Source organism: Ovis canadensis, chromosome 17 (assembly GCF_042477335.2).
Source record: "Ovis canadensis isolate MfBH-ARS-UI-01 breed Bighorn chromosome 17, ARS-UI_OviCan_v2, whole genome shotgun sequence".
Taxonomy (NCBI): Eukaryota; Metazoa; Chordata; class Mammalia; order Artiodactyla; family Bovidae; genus Ovis; species Ovis canadensis.
Window position 1 is genome coordinate 22309373 of NC_091261.1, and position 23456 is coordinate 22332828.

Here is a 23456-nt window from a genome sequence, read left to right on the forward strand (position 1 = left end):
TCTGTCCATGGGTTTTTTCAGGCAAGAATACTGGTCAGTCAGTCAGTCAGTTCAGTTGCCCAGTCATATCCAACTCTTTGCTACCCCATGGACTGCAGCACGCCAGGCTGCCCTGTCCATCAACAACTCCCGGAGTTTACTCACACTCATGTCCATTGAGTCAGTGATGCCATCCAACCATCTCATCCTCTGTCATCCTCTTCTCCTCCTGCCCTCAATCTTTCCCAGCATCAGAATCTTTTCCAAGGAGCCAGTTCTTCGCATCAGGTGGCCAAAGTATTGGAGCTTCAGCAACAGTCCTTCCAATGAATATTCAGGATTGATTTCCTTTAGGATGGACTCGTTGGATCTCCTTGCAGTCCAAGGGACTCTCAAGAGTCTTCTCCAACATAACAGTTCAAAAACATCAATTCTTTGGTGCTCAGACTTCTTTATGGTCCAACTCTCACATCCATACATGACTACTGGAAAAAACATAGCTTTGACTAGATGGACATTTTTCAGCAAAGTAATGTCTCTGCTCTGTAATACATTGTCTAGGTTTAATCATAGCTTTTCTTCCAAGGAGCAAGCATCTTTTAATTTCATGAAGCAGTTGCTGTCCTCAGTGAATTTAGAGCCCATGAAAGAAAGTCTGTCACTGTTTCCATTGTTTCCCCATCTATTTGCCGTGAAGTGATGGGACAGGATGCCATGATCTTAGTTTTCTGAATGTTGACTTTTAAGCCAGCTTTTTCACTCTCCTCTTTCAGCCTTATCAAGAGGTTCTTTAGTTCTTATTCGCTTTCTGCCATAAGAGTGGTGTCATCTGCATATCTGAGATTATTGATGTTTCTCCCGGCAGTCTTGATTCCAGCTTGAGCTTCATCCAGCCCGGCATTTTGCATGATGTACTCTGCATGGAAGTCAAATAAGCAGGGTGACAATATACAGCCCTGACGTACTCCTTTCCCAATTTGGAGCCAGTTTTCCCTCCATACAGGTTTCTCAGGAGGTGGGTAAGGTGGTCTGGTATTCCCATCTCTTTAAGAATTTTTCACAGTTTGTTGTGAGTCACACAGTCAAATGCTTTAGCATAGTCAATGAAGCAGAAGTAGATGTTTTTCTGGAAATCTCTTGGTTTTTCTATGATCCAGCAGATTTTGGCAATTTGATCTCTGGTTCCTCTGCCTTTTCTAAATCCATCTTGTTCATCTGAAAGTTCTTCGTTCACGTACTGCTGAAGCTTAACTTGAAGGATTTTTAGCATTGCCTTGCTAGCATGTGAAATGAGTGCAATTGTTCAGTAATTTGAACATTCTTTGGCATTGTGCTTCTTTGGGATTGGAATGAAAACTGACCTTTTCCATATAGTTATAGTATATATATCCCTATATACTATATTCCTTAACTGTTTATCTTCTCTGTAAGAGTAAACCACCAACCAGATGCTGAGGACTCACTTACCTGTAGCCACTGTCCACACTACCCGGAGCCTGAGTCCCATGTATCCAACTATATCCAAAATCTCTAATAGTAGAGGCCTTCTTGTAAACACCTCAAACTCACCTTCCCTAAGAAAAAGTTAATCTATACATCCCAATTTTTTCCTAGCCCTGTGATTGGATCTGCAGTCTACCTATAGGTCAAAAATCCCTTGATTCAGGAGACTAAAAAACTATCTTTCCTTTCTTTTTGTCACCATTCGTCTAATATTTAATCTACCAGTCTGCATTTCAAATGCATCTTGAGTGTGTTGAATCTCTTCATTTTGATCACTCTCCTTAGCAGAGTTCTCCAAGGTTCTCTCTCCTTAGCACAAATCAACTCCTGCCTGGATTACTGAACAATCTCCTAGTTAGCCTCCCTCCCTTTAACTTTCCATCACTTTAATCTATTCTCTAAACTATACTCAGAGTGAGATGTAGATAGATAGATAGATGTAGATATATTTGTTGAGAATAAGATAATAGAGGCATTTCTCTTTTTTTCCCTTTTTTTAAATTAGAGGATAACTGCATTATAATACGTGTTGGCCTCTGCCACACATCAGCATAGATCAGCCACAGGTATATATATGTCCCCTCTCTCCTGAACCACCTCCCATCTCCCAGCCCATCCTACCCCTCCAGGTTGTCACAGAGCACTGTGCCGAGCTCCCCATGTCACCCAGCAAATTCCCACTTGCCATTTGTCCTTCACATGGTAATGTATATGTTCCCATGCCATTCTCTCAATCATCCCACCCTCCCCTTCCCCACTGTGTCCGCAAGTCTGTTCTCCACGTCCGCATTTTCACTGCTTTGCTGCAAATAGGTTCATCAGTACTATCTGTCTAAGTTACATATGCATGTGCATGTACCAGAGAAGGAGATGGCAACCCACTCCAGTATTCTTGCCGGGAGAATCCCATGGACAGAGGAGCCTGTTGAGCTACAGTCCATGGCGTCACAAAGACTCATACACAACTGAAGTGATTTAGCACGTGTATGTACAATATAAATATACAATATTTGTCTTTCTCTTTCTGACTTCATCTGTATAGTAGCCCTAGGTTCATCCACTTCATTAGGACTGACTCAAATGTGTTCTTTTTTATGGCTGAGTAATATTCCATTGTATATTCGCACCACAATTTCTGTATCCATTCTCCGGTCGATGGCCATCTAGGTTGTTTCCATGTCCTAGCTATTGTAAAGGAGAAGGCCATGGCACCCCACTCCAGTCCTCTTGCCTAGAGAATCCCATGGATGGAGGAGCCTGGTAGGGTGCAGTCCATGGGGTCTCGAAGAGTCAGACATGACTGAGCGACTTCACTTTCCCTTTTCACTTTCATGCATTGGAGAAGGAAATGGCAACCCACTCCAATGTTCTTGCCTGGAGAATCCCAGGGACGGCAGAGCCTGGTGGGCTGCCGTCTATGGGGTCATACAGAGTCGGACACGGCTGAAGGGACTTAGCAGCAGCAGCAGCAGCTATTGTAAAAAGTGCTGCCGTGAACATTAGGGTACATGTGTCTCTTTCAATTATGGTTTCTCAGGGTATGTGCCCAGTCGTGGGATTATTGGGTCATATGGTAGTTCTACTTCTAGTTTTTTAAGGAGTCCCCCCCTTGGACTGCAAGGAGATCCAACCAGTCCATTCTGAAGGAGATCAGCCCGGGGATTTCTTTGGAAGGAATGATGCTAAAGCTGAAACTCCAGTACTTTGGCCACCTCATGTGAAGAGTTGACTCATTGGAAAAGACTCTGATGCTGGGAGGGATTGGGGGCAGGAGGAGAAGGGGACGACAGAGGATGAGATGGCTGGATGGCATCACGGACTTGATGGACGTGAATCTGAGTGAACTCCGGGAGTTGGTGATGGACAGGGAGGCCTGGTGTGCTGCGATTCATGGGGTCGCAAAGAGTCGGACACGACTGAGCGACTGAACTGAACTCAACTGATACTGTCTTCCATAGTGGCTATATCAATTTACATTCCCACCAACAGTACAAGAGTGTTCCCTTTTCTCCACATCCTCTCCAGCATTTATAAATATTTCAGTTTGTAGATATTTTGATGATGGCCATTCTGACCGGTATAAGGTGGCACCTCACTGTAATTTAGATTTGCATTTCTCTAATAATGAGCAATGTTAAGAATCTTTTCCTGTTTGTTGGCCATACAAACAGCTCGTGTAGCTCAATACCAGAAAAGCAAACAACCCAATCAAAAAATGGGTGGAAGACCTGAACAGACATTTCTCCAAAGAAGATGGAGGCATTTCTCAGCAGAAGCATTGCAGTTACGGAAACACAAGGTAGAAGTGCTTTCTATGATGAAAACTCTTTATGGGCAGGGAGCATAACAGAAATGAAAAATCACATAAATACATATCCTATCAGAGACTTGGCTTGAAAAGCTAAAAATCACTCTAAGTGCATTAGTGAGAATCATCAGTGGTTGTAGGACAAGAAAAACAGGAAAGAAAGAACAAAGATCTGTCAAGACAGTCCTTAGAGATTACTCCAGGGACTTGAAAGAAACCACTTTTTAGAGTTTTATGTAAAAGTTCACTTCAAAATGGCTTAAGTTCTATGTACTTAGGACACTTGGAATCTTTTCCCCCTGTAGGCAGTTGGCACTCAATAAATGTCTGTTTAATTAAAAGAGTGTCATTGAGACAAGCCTTCTCAATGGTGTCCTCTCTGGTGGCTCAGCAGTAAAGAATCTGCCCGTAATGCAGGAGAGGCAGGTTCACCCCCTGGGTCTGGAAGATCCCCTGGAGGAGGAGATGGCAACCCACTCCAGTATTCTTGCCTGGAGACTCCCAGGACAGAGCAACCTGGTGGGCTACAGCTCTAGGGTTCTAAGAGTCAGACATGACTGAAGCAACTGGGCACGGAGCACATGGAGTCAGCAGCTACTCCTGGGAGGCCTCACAGGGTGGCATTGCCTTATGGGATCCCCACAATCAAGGAATAGACCCTTAGCTTTGTGGGCCCAGAAAGTCCACTGTAATCAACACATCCCAGTGTGATCGTGTTCTAGAGGACTGATGTCAACTAATGAGTGTCTTCTCTTCCTATCAGAAATAGTAACACTATGTGGAAAGTAAAATTACAGTTCAGCATTTTCTTGGAAAGCATGGACTCTGACTAGAGAGAATTAGCTGGCTGTTTTCAGTGGCTGGTGTTATCCAGCTCAGATAGTCTGATGCAGCTGCCTTTGCTGTAGTTCACTGTACCTAGCAAACACAGCAGAAGGCTCATATCAGCTCCTGAGGCACCCCTGTCCCCAGACAGAGCTGTGAACAAACTCAGAGATGCCTAGTTGGGCATTTTAAGGCACTGACCCTGTGAAGGCCCAGTTTTAAAGAGGAAAGTACAGACAGAGGAGAGGAAAGAGGCCCTTACCTACCAACCAGCCACCACTTTCCTTCCAGTTGCCCTTCCCTAGGCTCCTAATGCCTCTTTCTTTCCTCTATAAAGTTTATTCAACTACGTATTTTGACATCCACGTGTATAATGGTCATATTCTCTGGAGACCGTATACCCAGACCATTTCATGTAAATGTCATTGTCTCTGGGGACATCCCTCGTGGTACAATGGTTAAGACTCTGAGATTGCACTGCAGCAGTACAGGATCGACCCCTGATCTGGGAGCTAAGACCCCACATGGCGTGGCCAAAAATATAAATAAAGCCATTGCCAAAAGTAAAAAAAATTTCTGGTGTCTCCAAAATTCCCCATCCTACTGCTTTATAATTTACTGCTTAGAATATACTGGCCAGTGTCAGTCATTACATATTGATTTGATTTCATTACATTTCATTCTTGAAGATTAAACCTCCCTCCTATTTTTTAAGCTGTCACTACATACTGCCCACAGAACAAGATACAAAGACAACCTGCAAGTTTTAGTTGGCATTAATCTTTTTTTTTTAAGTGCATTAATATAAAGGTTCAGAGTAAAGGAGTTGTTAGAAGACAATTTTCAAAAGTTGAAACCACAGCTTTCTTAGAGATGTGTTATGGATATGTGCCAAACATTTATTTATCTGAATAAAGAGGGAGCCAGCAGGCTGGTAAATTTGGCTTTGAGGAAGTGATAGAAATAGGGGCTATGTAGTCCATGAGAAAAGCAGACTGAAATAAGTTTGCTGAGTTACAGACAAAACCAGCTAAGTCCTATGCTATGTGTTGTGCTCTGCTAAGTCACCTCAGTCATGTCCAGCTCTTTGCGACCCTGTGGACTGTAGCCCACCAGGTTCCTCTGTCAATGGGGTTCTCCAGGCATGAACACTGGAGTGGGTTGCCATGACCTCCTCCAGGGAATCTTCCTGACCCAGGGATCTAACCCGAGTCTCTTACGTTTCCTGCATTGGCAGGAAGATTCTTTGCCACTACTGCCACCCAGAAGCCCAGCTAATTCCTATTACAGAGTAATAGTAATTACCTGTTGTAGTCTATTTTCTACAAGATAGAAATTATTTCGATCTCTAGTAGACAAACCTTTGTAAGTTAATGTGTGATCTTATAGTCTGGGCCCTAATCAATAGTAAGTAGAAGTAAATCAAAAGTGGCTTCCCTGGTGGTTCAGACAGTAAAGAATCCACTTGCAATATGGGAGACCTGGGTTCGATCCTTGGGTTGAGAAGATCCCTTGGAAAAGGTAAAGGCAACCCACTCCAGTATTCTGGCCTAGAGAATTCCATGGACCGAGGAGCCTGGCAGGCTACAGCCCATTGGGTTGCAAAGAGTCACACATGACTGAGCGACTTTCACTTACTTAACTTACAAAAGTCAGTCAAAGGTATATCCCTGTAGGTAATTAAGTAATCCTTGGATTGATCTATTAGACAGTGCTCCAGGGTAACAGTGAAAGGACACCCAGTCCTCTTTTAACTTTGTTTCCAAGTTTTGGTCAATTTTTAGGAAGTGAGAGCTATGGATGATCTTAAGTTCATCTGGATGAGATGATGTCTAAAAGAAGACTCTCCCCACCCCTCCCCACCAGGAGGAATGGCTAGGAGGACCTGGGGACTTTTAGTCTGGACAAGATCCAGTGTGAAGACCCAAATGCTTACTGCAGCATTCTTAACAATCAGCCCCGAGGAAATAGTTTAAGAGTGCAGAGATTTTATGTACAGCATTCAAAAGCAGCAGCTAAAAGGCCGTCGCAAGAAAGAAGGGGGTCTACGTGCCCTAAGTTCCTCCAAGGGGACGACAGGGCAGCAGTGGAGGTGGTTTGGGCTCAGACTAAGAAAGACTTCCTCATCGTGAAAGTGTCAGCTGGGGCCCGTGTGCCTTGAGAGCAGGAACAATTGTCTGTCTGCACACTCTCGGGCAAGAGCTTGGCTATCACAGCGTTCTATCAGGAGCAAGTAAGGGGCAGGAGGAGATCACATTTCAGGTGAGGACTGGACCAGTCTCATCTAAGATCCCTTACAAAACCTTGAGTCTGTGTTTTTGTGAAAATTGAGTTGTTGCCCTTTTATTAAAAAATAAAAAGCACCTCTTCCAAGGCTTAACATTTCATATCCTGGAGACAGAAGCCTTATTAGTTTTAGTAGCTGTGTGATCACGATAGTTGTTGCAACGAAGCCTTTTGATATTTTTTGCTATTTTTAAAAAATGATAATTTACTTCAGTTTTGCCTTTTGTGCAAGTCCTGCTCCTGAGAGAAATGCAGACACAGTTCTGTTGTTTTTGTTGTTATTTGCAGAGGTAGGGGGGTTGGCTTGTATTTTAATGTGGCTCAATCTCAATGTCTCAGGTTTGACAGTTTTTTTGTGTTTTTTTTTTCTCCTTTCCACTGAAGTCATTGAAATATATTCACCCAGTCATTCACATCAGAGGTGTAAATGGATTTTCTAAAGGTTTTTCAGAGGCAAAGTCAGTCGCTTTGTGACTTGACTTTTTCAGGTGTTGCAAAAAGAAAGCTTAGCACACCACTAAGCACACCATCTCAATTGCAAGGATGCTAAAACTGTTTGACCCTGAATCTGCAAAGAGATGGGCAACATCTTTTGCTAGAAGTGGCCCATTCGCCACTTCCTTGCTTTATCCATCTGTATAGGATTTACTTGGGAAAGAGAAAAGAGAAGTAATCAGATATATTCGAGAGAAAATAGCATGTTTATTTGATTTTCCAGCTTCTAATGACAGTTACATTCACAGTTTAAACTTTTTAGTTTACCCTTTTCACCACTGATATTTGCAAAATCCAAACTTAAAAAAACATATATATCAGCCATGTCATACAAAGGTTTATATCTCAATTTGTTTCATGTCATTAAAAAGACATACTGAGTTTGAAGCTCCTTTTAAATTTATTCTTAAAATATAAACCCAGGGAAATAGTGTAAGACTGCAAAGGTTTTATTTATACCATTCAGGATCACAGGCTTTGGAGTCAGGCCAATTTGGAGTCAGAGATTCAGTGCCTGACGTCACCTTTTCCTATTTCACTCCGTGTCTCTGAGGCTGTTTCCTTCCCTAATTGTTGTTCAGTCACTAAATCATGTCTAACTCTTTGCGACCTCATGGGCTGTAGCCTCCAAGGCTCCTCTGTCCATGGGATTTCCCAGGCAAGAATACTGGAATGGGTTGCCATTTCCTTCTCCAGGAGATCTTCCGGACCCAGAGATCAAACCTGCGTCTTCTGCGTTAGCAAGCGGATTCTTTACCACTGAACCACCAGAGAAGCTTAGTACCTGCTTCATAGGGTTGCTGTGAGGGTTCCGTAAGGTAACATACATAAACTGCTTAGTGCTTCATCTGGTACAACTATTCCATGACTATCAGCGATTTTACTTTATAGTGATTGGAACAGTGGGGCTTCCCTGGTGGTCCAGTGGTTAAAGTATCTGCGCTTCCACTTCGGAGGGTGCGGCTTTGATCTCTGGTTGGGGAGTGTAAGATCCCGCATGCCAGCACAACGTGGCTAGAAAAAAAAAGAGACAAGAATTAGAACAACTTCACCAAACTGTAATTACAGTCTCTTGCCAGAATTAATGGCACCGTGGCTGACTCATTGCCTCATACAACTGAAAAACACATTTCAGCATTGTGTAACAGCTAATGAACGTGAACAGCCATTCTTGAGAAAATAATGAGGAATTCTGAATGCAGAATTATAAGATTCATCCTATTCGCTAGAAAATATCTTAGGAACATATATCTGAAGTCCTGTAAGAGTTGTTGTGTATTAGTGACCATATACTTGAAATATTCAAGCAGGAAAACCTGCAGATAATACTGCTCTGCCTTCTAGAATGAGGCCATTTCTAAGAATTGGTAATCAATGGAGGCCAAGATCATACCTCAACTAATTACTACATATATGTCACAAGCAGAACCCTGTAGGAAACAGTATTGTTTGTTAATCTGCTACTCAGAGAACAGTGCTATAGTAGAGTCAGTTCAGGGTTTGGAGCTGGACAATGGGCGCTAGTCCAGTCTTTGCCATTTAATTTGCTGTGTGGCTTGGGGCCAGTTGCTTGGCTATTTTGAACCTCAGTTTCTTCATCCATTGTCATTGTTGTTGTTGTTCAGTTGCTAAATCATGTCTGACTCTTTGCGACCCCATGGACCATAGCACACCAGGCTTCCCTATCCATCACCAACTCCCAGAGCTTCCTCGAACTCATGTCCATCGGTTTGGTGATGCCATCCAACCGTCTCATCCTCTGTCATCCCCTTCTCCTCCTTCCCTCAATCTTTCCCAGGATCAGGGTCTTTTCCAAGACTGAATTCTTCCCATCGGGTGGCCAAAGTATTGGAGCTTCAGCTTCAGCATCAGTCCTTCCAATGAATATTCAGAGTTGATTTCCTGTAGGATTGACTGGTTTGATCTCCTTGCAGTCCAAGAGACACTCAAGGGTCTTCTCCTCATCCATAAAGTGGGGCTATTATGATCCCAACCCCGTCAATAGAGGAAGGTCAAATTTTAAAATATGCATAGAAGTACTGGAGCCAAATACCATTAATAGTACTGATATTATTACAAATACTATTACTAGTCCATTATTGCAAAGAAAATGAAAGGGCACCAGGAAGAACCTCAGTCCCCCCGTGTCATATGATACCAGTGTAACTTCTACTCCTCTAAAACAAGACAGATGTCTCCAGGGTGGTGACAATGCTCAGCCTTCTTCTTGGGTTGGGAGTTGGGGGAGTTCTTATCCTATTATAGATATCATGCTGTTTCTCAAAAACATCATCAGTGCTATTGAAATTGCATAATAAACATTAACATAAGTTTCTATTTTCTTTTACCTAAATTTAGGTGAACTGATCGATAACAAGGGTAAAACTGGCTCAGTTAATAAGTAAAGTCAAATCCATTCTCCATACACGAAATTACGTACTAACTCATTGCACCACCTCCCTCCCTTAAGTTCTTTAATAGTTTGCCAGTGTTAAAAGGATCAACTTGAAGCTCCCTCCCCTGGCCCCCAAGACCTTCGATGGTCTCTGAGTTCCTCCACTTGATACTTTTCTCCCCTCCCTGCTCAATTTTTTAGAGTTTTGCAGAGGTCCTTCACTCTTCCTGGAATACCCTAACCCCCTTTCTGCCGAATCAGTTTTCATTAATTCTTCTAATTAATTGGAACCATGCCTGGCATGTATAAGTGGACGTTCAATAAACATTTAAACAAATTGACTTGAAATCAGATGGCTCCCACATAGACTAAAATAACCAGATATTTCCGTTTCCGCGTGGCCTTGCAAAGTTCAGAATTATTCCTAGAGCCTGAATAGATTCCATGTCATTGAAGGACAGTAGCTCTTAAAAATTGTTTTGGCATTTTGTGCATACTGCTGCTGCTGCTGCTGCTAAGTTGCTTCAGTCGTGTCCGACTCTGTGTGACCCCATAGACGGCAGCCCACCAGGCTCCCCTATGCCTGGGATTCTCCAGGCAAGAACACTGGAGTGGGTTGCCATTTCCTTCTCCAATATTTTGTACATGCCACTCTTCTAAATGGTGCTGATGAGAAATTGCTTCCTAGACACCGATGGAGCTGAGAAGTCACAATACATGTTTTAATAAATAGATTTTAAAATATAACACTTAAAATGCAGTATTCCCTATCACCAATCACAAAAGTTTGCACAATAAAGAAGCATTTATTCTATTATTTAACAATAAAGCAAGTCGGCGTGTGGATATTCACATGTGTATATGCCTAAGAAAGTTATGATAGCAATGTTCATATAAGGTAAGCCATTCCTTTGGGCCACAGTCAAAAGAATTTAGTTACTGTAATGACAAAAGGGCTTCCATATAGTAATACCAAAAGGCCTTTTCCCCAAAAGTAATGAAGAGGTCCCAAAACTGGATCCTGGTCACAGTATTGTCTCTGTCTGTCTCTGTCTCTCTCTCACACTCACACGCGCAGACTCACAGAATCTTTGGGATTTTAAAGGTCCAAGTAGAATTCATTAATAGAGGGATGAAATGCTCTTTCTTCTATAAATCATAATAAAGTGTTGAGAGATAAAGGAACAACTAAGTTTGCAAATCATCAGCTGCTGCTCTAAAACTGAGACCTGTCATGTTAACTCCCAACTCAAGCACCTAGTTTTAAAGATTTACCTTTAAGAAACCTAAAAGCTTGTATCCTGCCTCATCAACAACAGCCTCAAACTGTTCCCTGTCATCGAAGAAAACAAATCTTTAGCTCCTTCCTGCCTCGGGGAGACAGAGGGACCAAGGTGGTCCTCGGTGGCTGAATTAGATGAAAGACTTGCCTTCCACCATGGAGACATGGAGTCTAATCAAGTGAAATGAGTTTTGAGATCTCAGCTCGTTTCCTCGGGGAGATCAGTTCACATTACAAAATCACGACATCTCATTCATCACAGCTGACGTGGTCTTTGCTCAGGAGAGGACCCCAACTGGGACTAAACCACCTGTCTCCTCTTGAAAGGGGGCACTTTATCCAAGTTAGAGTTGAAAGCCTTGGAGTGAGAAAGCTTGCCAGCTTTCACCCAAGTGATGCATATGCAACATGGAAGGGAACTTAGGCTTGAAAAAGGGAAGACCAGTTGAAGGAAGATTGGTAGTTGTACTTTAAATGATACGAGATATGAATAACTATACTGGAGACGCTAAGGCCTTGTGGTCAGGAGAGCCAAGATTGGGGCTCCCTCTTCTTTATCTCCTAGATTTTATTAAACAGAAATGAGAAGGATAAACATTTCTGTGCATCAGGGTTTAAAATGGCAAAGAAAATCTCCTGCTGTCCAGGCTGATAGATGATCATCATTCTCTTTTATTTCTTTCAGGGCATCGTTGTCACACCCCTGCTACTGCTGCTTTTTGTGAGTATTTTGATATTGTTTTTAATGTCTTTCATTAAAAGCCATCTACAACCCTTTAAGAAAGATAGTTAGGAAAAAAACTGAAATTGAAATCTTTTACACCACTTGGCATCGTATTTTGAACTGTTCTTCCGGGTGAGCTGTACAAAGTCAGAATCTCTGTAGTCTCGTGACCACGGATAGCAGCAGGGCCCATTTATCAGGCCTCTGACTCCTGGCTAAATCATTAATTATTACAAATTAGCACCCTGTGACATGGGTCAAAACGTGCTGCACTTTATTTTCCCATTAGTAAGACTAAAGTGATTACTAATGGTCTAGGCTGATAGAAAGAGCCTTGGTCCAGGGGACCGGACAAAGCTTAGTTCCCAGTGCTGGTATGGATAGGAAATGGCTTCCTCACTCTGGGGAACATTGCCTCAATTTTTTCATCTGTAGAATGGGAAACAGTAACACCTATCCCAGTCTGTTCCCAGGGATGTGCTTTAGGAAAAGAAAAACTAATATAAGCTACTGGTACACCAGTAGCAAAACTTGTTCTGAAAATAAGAAATGCTAATTACCTATCTTATTTCTTTTTTTGGCACTAAGCATATGAGAAATTAGATGAGAGATTATAATGAAATTAATGTTATCTCATGCTGAGAAAAGCATATGTAATCATGAATGATACCTAAAATATTTTATGAACTGTGCATTTTTCATACACAACATCTCCCAAATATAAATCACTCCACTCATCACTGAAATAGAGTGGGGATGCGTTTCTAGAAGTGAAATGTAGCTGTTTGACTAGCACTATTTGTCAGTGAATTAAAACTGTGGGGGAAATTTATTTAATTATAGTGTAATTACCCAAGTTGGAATTCAATTAAAGTAATAGAGTGAGGGACTTCATTTCTTACAAGCTGTGTGGGAAGTGGAGAGGAAAAGATGCCTTACTGAACAGTTGGATTTTGCATCTTTCATGAAAGACATTACCTGCCAGTAATAATCCTCAACTTTACCATGCCGTTTGAAATGCCACCTCTATCCTTAGAAGGTAAGGAGTGTCAATAATCAGATCACTTCCCACAGCATAACAGACCTCATTTATTTAGAATCACCAGTTCAGAATTTGCCGTGAGTTACGCTGAAACTGAAGTGAGTGTTATTTGCGTTCATTGGGAAGAAAAGACTTGGTATGTGTCTACCTGCTCACTAAATGTGAGAGCTAGGATCATCCCTCAGTGTTATTTCCAGGACCTGGGACAATAATTTCCCAGGAACAGCCCTCAGTGGCCACAGGATGCAGGCCAGCCTGGGGTCCCCAATGGCAGTGAGCCAGAGAAGTAGTGTAGAGCTGGGCGTATACAGAATGTCCAATGATACGTAGCCTAGGTTTTCTCAGTAGTATGGGTACATAGCCTAGGTTTTCTCCATTGCAGAAGAGTAGCATCTCTTACTCCACAGCCCTTTGAAAAAGATCACAGCCACAGCTAGGGGGCTGAGACCTAGGTAGCACTTTTGAGTATCTCAGAGTCTGGAGTCTTTTGAGACACTGTTTCAACTTGTGATCAAAGAACCAAGTGAGTACCTTTCTCCCTTTCCTACCTATTACTGTGTTATAGCAAGACATGCCCAGCTGGTTAATATTAATGGTGTCACGCTATTGCAAGTTTGCCCCACTCTTAGCCCCATAGACTTGTGAGCTTTAGTTGGTTCAACATTTTTAAATCATCGAGCTACAAGAATAGTGAAAGAGACCCCAAGACCCTCAACTCAAAAGTCTAATGCCTCCCTTTTGAGCTAACTGGGCTGTTCCACTAGGTTCAATGGCACCATCATATGACCTCAATGACTACTTCTATATTACATGACTTAAAATCACATACACAGTATATAACACTTTTTATCTGTTTAGGTTGGTGTGCATTTTTACAAACAATGGGGATTGCTTGGACACTTGGGTGACCAGGCTTCACTTTACTGCATACGGCAAAAATCTGAGTGACTTACGTTTCATTAAAAACATAGTGTTTTTCATCAACAGTTCTACTGTGGTTAACCCGATGCGATGTTGTGTTTCCCTGAAAGAAAGATAGGTTAAAGTTCTAATCCGTGTGTGTGTGTGTGTGTGTGTGTGTGCACTAAGTTGTGTCTGACTCTTTGGGTCCCTATGGACTGTAGCTCGCCAGGCTCCTCTGTCCATGGGATTTCCCAGGCAAGAATACTGGAGTGAGTGGCCATGCCTTCCCCCAGGGGATCTTCCTGATCCAGGGATCGAACCCACATCCTTATGTCTCTTGCATTGGCAGGTGGTTTTTTTTTACCACTAGCACCACCTGGGAAACCCCTCTAATCTCTAGTGCATCAGAATGTGACCTTATTTGAACTAGGGGTGTTGCAGTTGTAATTAGTTAAGATGATGTCAAACTGGTATAGGGTGGGTCCTTAATCCATCATGACCAGTGAACCAGTGAAGTTGCTCAGTCGTGTCTGACTCTTTGTGATCTCAGTCTCCTCCATCTCTGGAATTTTCCAGGCAAGAGTACTGGAGTGGGTTGCCATCTCCCTTTCCAGGGGATCTTCCTGACCCAGGCATTGAACCCAGGTCTGCCACGTTGCAGGCAGACGCTTTCCTGCCTGCAGCCACCAGGGAATCCAACATGACTGGTGTCCTTAAAGAAGACGAGTCAGAGACCCACAGGGGGAGTGCCGTGTCCTGATGGAGGCAGAGATTAGAGTGATGCACCCGCAGGCCAAGGAGCAGGGGTTGCCAGCCAACGTCAGAAGCTGGAAGAGACAAGGAAGAACTCTCTAGGGATTTAAGAGGGCTCACAGTCTTGCTTGATTTCAGACCTGCAGTTTCCACAGCTGTGAAGCAATACAGTTCTGCTTTTTTAAGCCACCCAGTTTGTGGTATTTTGTTAACGAAAGTCAAAGAAACTAATACAGCCCATGAAAATGGAATTGTCTTTTTGTTATATAATATCTTAAAAATGGGAATTTCTAGACAGTCAGGCACAGTAGCTAGTAAAAGCCATTTTTGCTGATGGAATCTCAGATGTCTGTATTCTCAACATCTTCTCAGAATGTTCCTGTTACTACCTTGCTCCAATTGAATGCTGTCTTCTGATTCATGTTTGTGCTGCTGGCACCTTTCATATTACTGAGCCTTAAAGGGGGATAAGGTGTCTTTCTTGCACCTCATTACCAATTCCAGATCACTTCTCATGCCTTCTCCGTAAAATCCCCTATTACCTTTAAAGGTAATGCCATACACCTATATTACCTGCTGCTGCTTATTGTAATTGTCAGTGAAATGCTAGGTCATGCTCTAAGTGTCCAGAGAAATGTTTGCACCTTTCCATTGTCCCTTTTTTAACAATACACTTGGATTGACTTTTGGTGTTTTCAATATTCACATGGTTGACCTTTCCAATACCTTGACCTCGAAATTCTTGACCCCTTCTCCAATTAGATTGCCTTTCATTTAATCTCAGCCAGTCATCTCTGCAGTCAGACCCTTGGCTTAGTACTGCCAATAACAAATCCTTCCATAATCCTATTTTCAAACATCTCCTTCCACTGACATCTCCTATCTTTGTAACTTATTCCACAAGTTACGAATTCTTCAAACTTGCCAGAAGGGCCAGTTTATTTACCTTATCACCTTCACAGTACTTCTAGCAAATCCACCCTACCTCACCCTCTTATCCTCACGTTCCATCTGACCAAGCTTGGATCTCATGTTTCATCACTGTAATTACTTTGTTACATCCACCATCAACAACCTTGCTCATCTCTTATTGCTTCCTGTTTGCCTGGCCAGTGCCAAGTCTGCTTAAATCCAACTCTACACCTTTTTTTGTATTTATACCTGAACACACTGGAGCACCCACTCTCATGCTGACTGGTCTCACTGGAAATTCATGACAACTGATTGTAAACGAGCCTGGCAGTCCTACTCCCTTCCCCTAATCAACAGATATGCCCACTCTCTAGAGAATCATTTCACCCCTTCTCAAATCTCCATTGCCTCTTTTTTCTTTTTTCATCTCAACTGATACAAAAAGGGAATTAACTGATGAAGAAGTCAAAAGCAATCAGATAAGTTTATAAGATCCCATCTATTTGTGCCTGTATTCTTCACCTTCTCTCCTCTTTCTGTGAATACATGATCTTGGCTCCCATCTAAGGCTAGTCCCTCCAGTTGTGCCATCCCTTTTCCTACCTGACAACAGGAGCTGCCCAGATTTCCCTCCTTCTCCGGTGTCATTAAGGTTTCTATCTCCACTGGATCATTTATATGCGCATGCAAGCATTCTGTAAGACTGCACATCTCAAAAAGTAAATTTCACCCTCTCCTATGTGCACTCCACTTCTATGCCCTCTTTTATAACCCAGTTCCTCCAAAAAGCTACTTAAGCTTATTCATCACTCATTCAGTAGTATGTATTCAGTTCTTCCAATATACCAGACACTTTCCTGGGTGCCAAGGATATAGCAATGAGCAAAACAGATATATCTTTGCTCTAATAGAGGATACATACTGGTTTCCCAGGTGGTGCTAGTGGTAAAGAAACCTCCTCCCAATACTGGGAACCTAAGAGACACAGGGATGATCCTTGAGTCATCCAGATTCCCTGGAGCAGGAAATAGCAACCCACTCCAGTATTCTTGCCTGGAGAATCCCACGGACAGAGAAGCCTGGGGGAGCTACAGTCCTTGGGGTCGCACAGAGTCAGACAAGACCGAGCCATACTGCTACTTCTTAATACTAGGGTATACACTAGTGGAAAGAAAGAACCAACAAATAAGTAAAAATAGATTGTATAAGGTGGGTGCTAAAGAAAAAATAAAGTAAGGAAGGGAAGTGGGTTGGTGTTTGCTATTTTAAACCAGCTGGTCATGGTTAGACCCACTGAGCAAAGACCTACAGGAGATAACAGAGTGAGTTTTCTGGTGGTAGAATGTTCCAGGTGGAAGTAACAGCAAGTGCAGAGGTCCTGAGAGTATGCCTGGTGTCTGGGGAACAGTAGGGAGGCCAGTGTGCCTGGAATGGAGTGAGCAAGGGGCTGAGTACATGGAGATGAAGTCAGAGTTGTAGTAGAGGCCAAATGAGAGAGGACCTTAAAATCCCTCATAAGGCCTTTGAATTATTGTTCAAGAGAGGCCGGAGACCATGGAAAGAGTTTTGATCAAGGGAATGGCATGTTTTGACATTCTCTGTAAAATGGTGATTCTGGATGCTGGGTTGAGTAGATCGTTAAGGGGATCATGGTGGAGACAGGAAGACCAGCTAGAAAGATAGTACAAGAGAGGCTGTTAACCTGGGCCAGCGCAGCTGAATAAATCTGGTAGGAAGTAGTTTTTTATTTTCTGGAAAGAACTGAGAGGTTGAATAAAAATCATAAGGGAAAGATACGAATCAAGGGTAATTACACCCCTGTGCAACTGGAACTATGGAATTGCCATGGATTAAGATGGGGAAGACTATAGGGTTGAACACATTCAGCCTTGGACATGTCTGGGTTGAGCTGCCTTTCAGACATCTAAGGAGGGAAGTCAAGTAAGCAGTTGACTATATGTCTGGAATTCAGGAGGAAGGTCTAGACAAGAGATACACATGTGGGAAAGGTCAGCATAGAAATGGATTTTGAGTTGGATTGGATGAGATCACTAAAAAAAGATTAGAGAAAGAGAAAGTATCAGCAGACTGCATTTGGGGCATTCTAATGTTAGGAGGTCTGCAAAGAAGACCAAGGATATCCAGTTTGCCTAGGAAGAACACCAAAAGATGCCAGGGTCCTAAGTCTAGCAGTGAATGTGCTTCAGAAGGGAGAAAGGGCCAACTACTTCAAATGCTAGTAATACTTCAGATAAAATAAAGTACAACTGGTGATTGATTTTTAATAAGATGGAGGCCACTGGCAACCTTAATAAGACCTATTTCAGCAGAGTTGTAGAGGTGAAAGCCTGACTGACATAGGTTCAAGAATGGATGAAGAAAAAAGAGTTACAGACAGAATTCATTTTGCTCTAAAGTGTGCAGAAAATAGGACAGCAACAAAGTTAGTGAAAGATCCAGAGAGGATTCTTTTTTAAGTTGGGAAAATTATTAGCATATGTGTGTTGAGAGGTTCATTTGTATTGATAGATTAATCCAGTTAAAGAAGGAAAAATTGATACAGAAAAAAAGAGGGGATAATTTATGGATCTCTGTCCATGAGTAGAAGGGGAATGAGTTCAAGTGTGTAGAGGGTGTATGGCCTCCTAAGCACAGGTAGTTCATCGGAGTAATGAGAGGGAAACCAGGAGATGTGAGCAGAGATGTAGGTAAATTGGTGGATGCAAGTGGAAGAACTTGTTAAGTTCTCCTCTGGCTCTATTTTCTCAGTGGAGTGGCAAATAAGGTTAGGGGTAGGAGGCAAGAAAAGGCAAGGAGGGGGTGGAGATTTGATGACAAAGGAGAGGACATGAAATAGTCATGTGGGAGAGTGAATGGGATGCACAGATGCAATGGGATGGTCCAGCAGCCCCAGGGACCATCCTCAAGATCTCTACACGTGGCATTGGCTCAGCGTAAATCTCCCCACTTCCCCACTCCCAGATATCCACCCCCAAGGCTCCCTCCCTCACTTTCATCTGGTCAGATGTCATTTTAGAAGAGAGGTCTTTCCTCACTACTTCATGTGAAAGAATATATCATATTATTACATCCCTCACTCCCTCCCGGCCTACCATGCTTCATTGTTGCTCTTAGCACTTACTATCCTGTAACATCTTAATCACCAGTTAATGTGTTTATTATCTCTCTTCTCTAACGAGAGCAAAGCATCACAAGATAGTAGAGGCTTGATGTTTTGGTCACTGCTGTGACCCAGTGTTCAAAATCATGCCTGTCTGTAGAAGTCACTCACAAGCTTTTTTTTTTTAATGTGTTTTTTTGGCCAAGATGTGCAGCATGTGGATTCTTAGCACCTTGAGCAAGGATCTAAACCTCACCCCTTGCATTAGAAGTGCAGTCTTATCCACTGGACCACCGGGGAAGTCCTCACAAGCATTTTCGAATGGATGCTTGGTAAAGGACAATTGAGTACTCTGTGCTCAGAGTACTTCTGATGCCAAAGGTACAGGTTTTCCACAACAACCAATCTTCCAGTTCTCTTAGAACACCAACTGGGTATTCTACAGTGTAATTCATTTTGACACTGACTACACAGATTTAATACATATCCCTCACAAGTGAAGGGTCCAAGTCCCACAAGACTGCCTCTCACTTCAGGTGCCAATCTGAAGTAGTGGTTCCCAGGTTACCCACACTTTGGTCCAACTTAGCTACAAGTCACAGAGAAGGCAATGGCACCCCACTCCAGTACTCTTGCCTGGAAAATCCCATGGACAGAGGAGCCTGGTAGGCTGCAGTCCATGGGGTCGCTAAGAGTCAGACACGACTGAGCGACTTCACTTTCACTTTTCACTTTCCTGCATTGGAGAAGGAAATGGCAACGCACTCCAGTGTTCTTGCCTGGAGAATCTCAGGGACGGGGGAGCCTGGTGGGCTGCTGTCTATGGGGTCGCACAGAGTCAGACAGGACTGAAGTGACTTAGCACCAGCTACAAGTCAGGGTGTCCCACAACCCCATCCTCGGATTCAGTAATTTGCTCCCACTGTTCACAGAACCCAGAGAAACACTGTATTTACTATCACAGGTTATTTGTAAAGGAAACAAATTAATAGCCTGATGAACAGGTACATAGAGCAGGGTCCAGAAGGGTCCCAAGTGCAGAATCTTTTGTGCCATGGAGTTTGGGCTGAGTCATCTACTCCCTGCATATGGATGCATTCCCCAACCTGGGAGTTCTCTGAACCCTTCTGTGCCAGGTGCTGAGAACAAAATCTGAATAATGTAACAAAACTTGCTCTTATCACCCCATCACTCAGGAAATTATGAGGGTTTCAGAACTTTACTGTGCTCGGGGACAAAAAGCAAATATATTTTTCTTACCATATCACTACATCACCGTTGTGCAGGTTGATGGGTGCCTCTATTCAAAGAATCAGGCTAGGGTGACTTTTAAGGTGACTATTTCCTGGTTACATGCCCTACCTTCAGGGCCATGTTTCGTACTGTAAAGCCATTTTTAAGGGACTAATTTCACTTCCCTCGCTGTCTGTTGTGGGGAGGCAGCGTAGTATGGGGGGGAGGCAGCGTAGTATGGGGAGAAGGCATCTTATTTTGGTTCAATTCACAGTCAGCATCTGTTGTGAACAGTGAATTTTCCATAACTCTTGTCAGCCTCAGTTTTCACTTCTGTAAAGTAAGAATTTTAATAAGATGAAATGAGTCTGTTTATGGGAAAGCATGTTGTAAACTGTAAAGAATCATCAGATGCTAGTTATTTTACTATTGTTATTATTTTGGCTGTGCTGGGTCTCTTGCTGCTCATGCGGGCTTTCTCTGGTTGTAGCCAGTGGGTGCTACTCTCTGGCTGTGGTGCTCAGGATTCTCACACTGCAGCAGCTTCTCTTGTTGCTGGGCACAGGCTGGAGGGTGCTCAGGCTTCAGGAGCTATGGCACATGGGCTTAGCTGCTCCTCAGCATGTGGGATCTTCCCAGACCAGGGATCAAACCCGTGTTCCCTGCATCGGCAGGCAGATTCTTAACCACGGAACCACCAGGAAAGTCCAATGCTAGTTATTTAAATTTGACACTTTATAAAAGAAAATAGAAAATAATGCCAAGAAGGATGTTCAGTTCAGTTCAGTCGCTCAGTCGTGTCCGACTCTTTGCGACCCCATAAACTGCAGCACACCATGCCTCCCTGTCCATCACCAACTCTCGGAGTTCACTCAAACTCATGTCCATCGAGTCGGTGATGCAACCCAGCCATCTAATCCTCTGTCGTCCCCTTCTCCTCCTGCCCCCAATCCCTCCCAGCATCAGAGTCTTTTCCAGTGAGTCAACTCTTTGCATGAGGTGGCCAAAGTACTGGAGTTTCAGCTTTAGCATCATTCCTTCCAAAGAAATCCCAGGGCTGATCTCCTTCAGAATGGATCTCCTTGCAGTCCAAGGGACTCTCAAGAGTCTTCTCCAACACCACAGTTCAAAAGCATCAATTCTTCGGCACTCAGCTTTCTTCACAGTCTAACTCTCACATCCATACATGACCACTAGGAAAAACCATAGCCTTGACTAGACGGACCTTTGTTGGCAAAGTAATGTCTCTGCTTTTCAATATGCTATCTAGGCTGGTCATAACTTTCCTTCCAAGGAGTTAGCGTCTTTTAATTGGTTTCTGCAAAAGCATGTATCTGATGAAATGCCCCAGTGGTCCGCTTAGTCCAGACCTTAGTGATGGGCTGTGTCTTAAAACTTAAAATTTTAAGATTCTTTAACTATCTGTAGCCTATAATCTTATAAACTTGTGTGTAAATGAATCCAGTATTTACCATGGCTGGCAGTGAGCACAGTGAAACTTCCCGAAATAGCACTGTTCACTCCTAAGATGGAAAGTTTTTTTTTTTTCCATATATCACCTCAGTTTTCTTGATGACACACCTCTGATGTTGGCAGAGGCAGAAATTGTTGTCTTTATTTTGTCAGTGGATGTGTATCAAACCGTGGATTTCAAATCTGTTAGGATAAATAAAAGCTTTGTCGGTTTCCCAGGTGGCTCAGTGATGAAGAATCCACCTGCCAATGCAGGAGACACAGGGTCAACCCCTGGGTAGCGAAGATGCCCTAGAGAAGGAAACTTCAGTACTCTTGCTTCAGTACTCTTGCCTGGAAAGTTCCACGGACAGAGGAGCCTGGTGGGCTACAGTCCATGGGGTCACAAAGAGTCAGACACCTGAGAAACCCAGCACACAAACTAGCTTAAAACTACACTTCCCGAAGTTCATTGCTTGCAGTTCTGTGTGAATGGTCCTTGTGAAACAGTATTTCACGTGGTCGGCAGCCGCTAGATTTTGTTCTCCTGGGCCAGCAGCCATGACTATTTTATTCATTAGCTTATCTCTGATGCCGAATATTCAATATTGGTTGAAAGGAGGGAAATAGAAAGATAGATGAGTAGTGATTCAGTTCAGTTCAATTCAGTTCAGTTGCTCGGTTGTGTCGGACTCTTTGCAACCCCATGGACTGCAGCACACCAGGGAGGAGTGATTGGAGTGATTCAGATGATAAACCAGTGGTTCAAAGGTTAGGATCTCAGCCTGCTTCATGAAACTTTACTTTGTATTTGCTATGAAAAATAATGTACAATTTTTAAAATAATGTTCAACAAAACATCCACTCTTTTATTCAGTGTTTGAATGCCTACTATGCACAGTGAATATTGCACACACCAGCCTGACATTGATCCTTCCCTCCAAGAATTCATGATTTAATAAAGAAAATAGAATGGATTCACAGATAATTAAAATCCAAAGTAAAAATTATATCGCAAGTATAATATTTCAAGGGAGATTACTAAGAAAGAAAACGTGTTATTCAATAGAAGTGTTCTTTTTACAATGAATTTTTCACTGAGCAACAGGTTTAATTTTTTAAGTTTGTTTTATTGAAGTATAGTTGATTTACAATGTTGTGTTAATATCTACTGTGCAGCCAAGTGATTCAGTTATATATACATTAGTTTTCATTTTTTCCATGATGATTTCTCACAGGACAGTGAATGTAGCTCCCTGCGCTATACAGTAGGACCTTGTTGTTTATGCATCCTGTATATAGTAGCTTCCATCTGCTAATCCCAAACTCCCAGTCCGTCTCTCCCCCACCTCTCCACCTCCTTGGCAACCACACGTTTGTTCTCTGTGTCTGTGAATCTGTTTCTGTTTTGTAGGTAAGTTCATTTGTGCCATATTTAGAAATGATATCAGATGGCACTTGCATTTCTCTTTTTGACTTACTTCACTTATGATAATCTGTAGTTCTATCCATTTTGTTGCAGATGGCATTATTTCATTCTTTTTATGGCTGAGTAATATTCCATTGTATATATATATACACACACACACACACCACATCTTTATCCATTTGTCAGTGAACATATAGATTGTTTCTATGTGATGACTATTGTAAATAGTGCTGCTATGAACATATGGGTGCTTGTATCTTTTTGAATTAATATTTTGTCTGGCTATATACCCAGGCCATATGGTAGCTCTATTTTTAGTTTTTTGAGGAAACTCCATCATATTGTTCTCCATAGTGGCTGCATCAATTGACATTCCTTCCAACAGTGTAGGAGGGTTCCCTTTTTAAAAGAAAACTTCTGATTGGAGGAGAGAGAGAGGTAGATGGAAACTTCTAGTATTTCTCAAGGGATGTCCTACTTCAGGGTCTTTTCATGTGCATGGTTCTGATTCTCAAGTATGCCTAACATCACTTGAAACTTGCAAAGTCTTCCTTCCTTTTGATGTGGTTTTTCACTAACACTGTGTTTACCAGCCATGATTACAGTTTTCTTCAACAGCAAATAACAGAGAAGAACAGAGAAGAGAGATTTGAAAGCTTGAAACACAGTGTTGTGGGTGATGAAGATGACGAGGCCCCGGTGCTGAGTCAGAGGCTTAGGCTGTGGGGTCAGGACCAGCCAGCAGGCAGCATGAAGCTCCTCCCTCTGTGGACTCCTGTTCCCTGAGTCTCCTTAGCAGCTCCCTCACACCTTC

The 23456-nt window shown here is 42.7% G+C and overlaps 1 protein-coding gene across 5 annotated transcripts in view; it reads left to right on the forward strand.

The window, feature by feature from the left end:
- SLC10A7 (solute carrier family 10 member 7) overlaps nucleotides 1–23456 on the forward strand; it is a 311030-nt gene that overhangs the window by 215834 nt on the left and 71740 nt on the right. For all 5 annotated transcript variants that reach the window (XM_069556753.1, XM_069556752.1, XM_069556755.1 and 2 more), the window contains exon 6: nucleotides 11759–11794. In XM_069556753.1, coding sequence (XP_069412854.1) covers nucleotides 11759–11794 — 36 coding nt within the window. The remainder of the gene's footprint in view (nucleotides 1–11758; nucleotides 11795–23456) is intronic.